Source organism: Peromyscus eremicus, chromosome 18, assembly GCF_949786415.1.
Source record: "Peromyscus eremicus chromosome 18, PerEre_H2_v1, whole genome shotgun sequence".
Classification (NCBI taxonomy): Eukaryota; Metazoa; Chordata; class Mammalia; order Rodentia; family Cricetidae; genus Peromyscus; species Peromyscus eremicus.
In genome coordinates, this window is record NC_081434.1 from 41634899 (window position 1) to 41638778 (window position 3880).

Sequence of the window (3880 nt, forward strand, 5' to 3'; positions counted from 1 at the left end):
TAAATTGCAAAAGGTAAAACAAAATTATAGGCACATCAGAAAGTATTTGGAAACAGTGAAATATCGTAGTAAAATTGCTCTTTATTTTTTTTGTTAAAACAAGTTCTCACTGTATATTCCAGGCAGGCCTTGAACTAAAACTCCTGCTGCCTCAACATCCCATTCCCTAGGGCTCTAGTATTAAAGGTGTGAGCTATCACACCCAGTTAAGATGTATGACTCAGGAAAACTTGTGGAGGATTTTTTTCTGAGTATTGGGCATATTTGTAATTCAATGTTCCAACTAATCATATTACTGCTATTTAGAGTGGGTGTGGTCTCTAGCAAGTATATAAGCACACTCCAGGTGTCAGTCAGTTTCATTCTTCTCTAGACCAGAGTGTGTTCCCATACCTTCTGGCTCCTAGACTGCTAGATCCGCTTCGCCCTCACGTTGAGGATCACTGCACAGAGCTGAGCTAACATTGTTGTGACCCCGTAGACACTGCTGAGACCAGAGTCTATTCCGTGGGAAAATGGAGTCAGACATGTCACAAGCCTTCCAGGAAGAACTCACCTGCTTCATCTGCCTGAGCTGCCTTACAGAGCCAGTCACCATAAGCTGTGGCCACAGCTTCTGTCGAGCCTGCCTCCAGCTTTCTTGGGAGGACACCCCACCTCCAGTCCACTGCCCTATGTGTCGGGAACCATGCCAACAGAAGGAAATGAGAACCAACGTTGTTCTGAAGAAGCTGGTGTCCATTGCCAGACAAGCCAGCCTCATGAAGGACCTGAGCTCTGAGGAGCATAAGTGTGGGACCCACAAGGAGACAAAGAGGATCTTGTGTGTTGAGAGCAGGATCTTCCTCTGTCAACTCTGCTCTAACTCCCATGAGCACAGAAGTCACAGACATTGTCCCACTGAGGCAGCAGCTGAGCATCAAATGGAAAGAGTTCTGAAGCAGATGGCATCTTTATGGGAGAAGATCCAAGAAAATCAAGAGAATATCGAGGCAGAGAACAGAACAAGAACTTTGTGGATGGACTATGTGACTCTGAGGAAAGAAATGATCAAGACAGAGTATAGGGAGCTGCATCCATTCCTTTGTAAAGAGGAAGAGAAACATGTAAAGTGTATGAGAAAGGAAGGCCAACGTATTTTAGAGAAACTGAGGAAGAGTGAAGCCATGATGATGCAAAAGAGCAAAGAACTAAGAGATATGTATCAGGAGCTGATGGCAATGTCCCAGGAGCCATATGTGGTACTGCTCCAGGGTTTGGATGACATGGTCAGAAGGAGTGAGTCAATGCAGCTGAGCATGCCCCAGGGTATGCAACCTGAACTCAGTGCCCTACCCCTCACTGGACTGACTGAAATGTTCAAGCACATCCAGGTGCATATTTTCTTTGAAAATACAACCACATTCCATTACAAGATGAACCTATTTAATGTCTTTAGAAAATTCAGCTTCGGACATCACCATAAAGATACAACTGTGGATACTGTTGGATGCTATTTGGCTTCCTGGGGATCCTTGAACTTCATCTTCGGGAAATATTACTGGGAGGTGGATTTGCAAGACTCTGCGGACTGGGCTGTAGGGGTCTGTAAGGATTCCTGGTTAAGGAATACCAACCAAATGATTGACTATGAGGGTGCCTTTCTTCTTGTGTGTGTGAAGGAGGGTAATCATTACAGTCTCCTCACCACATGCCCAGTTTTCCGGCACTATATAGAGAGGCCACTGGGCCATGTTGGGGTGCTCCTGGATTGTGAAGATGGATGTTTAAGTTTCCTGAATGTTGCCAAGAGTTCCCTCATATATAAATACCCCTCAGGCACCTTCCAAAACCCTGTCCAGCCTTTCTTCTCCAGTGGTCATAATGGGAGAACCTTTAATCCAGCACATTAGTGTTTTTGTAAATATTTCCTACTGTACTGTTATCTCTTTTATTCCTATTAAATAATAAAATACTATCATAATGGAAAAAAAATTGTTTGTATTTTTTACAGAAACTGCATTTGAGTGCATGTCAAAAACAGGGTTCATCGGTCTAGACTGGGCCTCTGGTACTGGAAACCATTGTTTAGCTTATGCTGTTTGTGAGGTTCCCCAGGTTGTTAGATCAGGATCCATTCCTGTTGCATGAGTTGGCTTTTTGGAGCCATGTGCCTAAGGTGTGACACTTTGAGCATCCTTGATTCAGAGGGGAGGGGCTTGGACCTGCCTCAATTGAATGTACCATGCACTGCTGAATCCCCATGGGAGAGCTGAAAATGGAGGGGGTGGGAATGAGGGGTACTTTGAGGGGGAAGGCTGGGGTTGGGAAAGAGTGAGGAAGGGTGATCTGTGGGTAGTATATGAAATGATTAGAAAATGTCTTAATAATAATAATAGAAGTAAAAATAAAAGAGGGTACAGAAACATAGTTCACATTTCTAATAATGTTACTCCATTGTTTACATTTTTGTAGTTTCTTTGTTGAGACATGTTCACACTATGTCTTCTTGGCCTACTGGTACTCACTCATATGTAGGCCTCAAACTCAAAATGTCCACCTGCCTCTACCCGAGGAGTGCTGGGATTAAATATTTGCACCACCCGATCCAGTTCAATATGATTTTATATTTATAACTGGAGGAGTTGAGAATACGCGGTAGGCTGGGGGGAAGTTGAGGGCGGTGGGAGAGCAAGGAAATCTGTGGCTGATATATAGAACTGAACTGTATGGAAAAATAAAAAAATAAATAAAGAAATAAAATAAAGAACCCATCACAAGAGAAAAACTTCTGTGGAATATTAGTTGGAGATGATACATTTGTTTACGCTGTGTAATATTTGTTTAATGATGCAAAAATGTGTTGCATTTGTTTAACTCTGAGATTCTGTTTAATTTGCCTCTCTAAAATACCTGATTGATCTAATAAACAAGTGAATCACAAATAGCTAAGTAAATGAGAGACAGCTGGGGCTAACTGTGAGAGAAAATAAATAGGAGAATAAGAGCAGAGAAACGAGTGATAAAAGAAGAAAGAGAGGATGATGCTGGGGAGCAGCCCCCTACTCATCCAGCCACACAGCCAGAAGCAGAGTAAGAGGTAAAGAAAACTACAAAAACAGAAAAATGTAAAAGCCCAGCAGGGAAAAGTAGACTGTCTAATTGAAGATCAGAAAAGCTGCTTTCCACAAGCCCAGCTAAGGCCGGGCATTCATAAGGAAGAAAATTTCCCCATATGATTATTTCAGAGCTTAGAGGCAGGTTATAGTGGTTAGTTTACAGTTTTCATTCCACAACTCAACCTCTGGATAAATAACGTGAGAGTCAATAGTGAAAGTGCACTTATGGGATGGCATAAACATGGACCAAGTACCCTCAAACAATATTATGCCCTCAATCACTACAGGCTATTGGGTTGGGATAAGTAGATGTGGGGCACAGAGAAAATGATGACACAAGAATCCCACAGGGCTATGGCAAGGGTCTTTGTTTGTTTGGATTTTGGTTTTTGTTTGGTTGTGTGGTTTTGACTTAGGGTTCCATTAAGTTGTCCTGATTTAGTTTGAATTTGTGATGTTCCTGCTTCAGTCTTTCATGTAATTGGTCCTCATAGTAAATACTTTGATTAATGAGTCTGTGTATTATCAAATGAGAAGGGTTTCTTTCCTGGCCCAACCTATTCTATTCTCTTCCCTACCACACCATGCTCTCTAGAAGGCAGTTTTCTCAGACTGGCCTTACCTACTATAGTCTCCTTGAATTCTCAGGTTTTATTGCTTGCAATCACCTGTTGGTGACTACACTACGCTCTCCTGCCATATGGTATTAGATACTTCTATACTGAATTTTTATTTCCTTTTGATTTATTGTCTCATTGGTGTAGGAAATCATCAATAATCTA

At 42.0% G+C, this 3880-nt stretch overlaps 1 protein-coding gene across 1 annotated transcript; it reads left to right on the forward strand.

The window, feature by feature from the left end:
• Window positions 1-515: 515 nt before the first annotated feature.
• On the forward strand, window positions 516-1892 carry LOC131895019 (tripartite motif-containing protein 43-like). Its single transcript, XM_059245402.1, has one exon. The coding sequence runs from the start codon at window positions 516-518 to the stop codon at window positions 1890-1892; it is 1377 nt and encodes a 458-aa protein (XP_059101385.1).
• Window positions 1893-3880: the final 1988 nt, after the last annotated feature.

What these genes read in the sequence shown, in the direction of transcription:
- LOC131895019 (XM_059245402.1), top strand. Translation starts at nt 516, where the DNA reads ATGGAGTCAGACATGTCACAAGCCTTCCAGGAAGAACTCACCTGCTTC.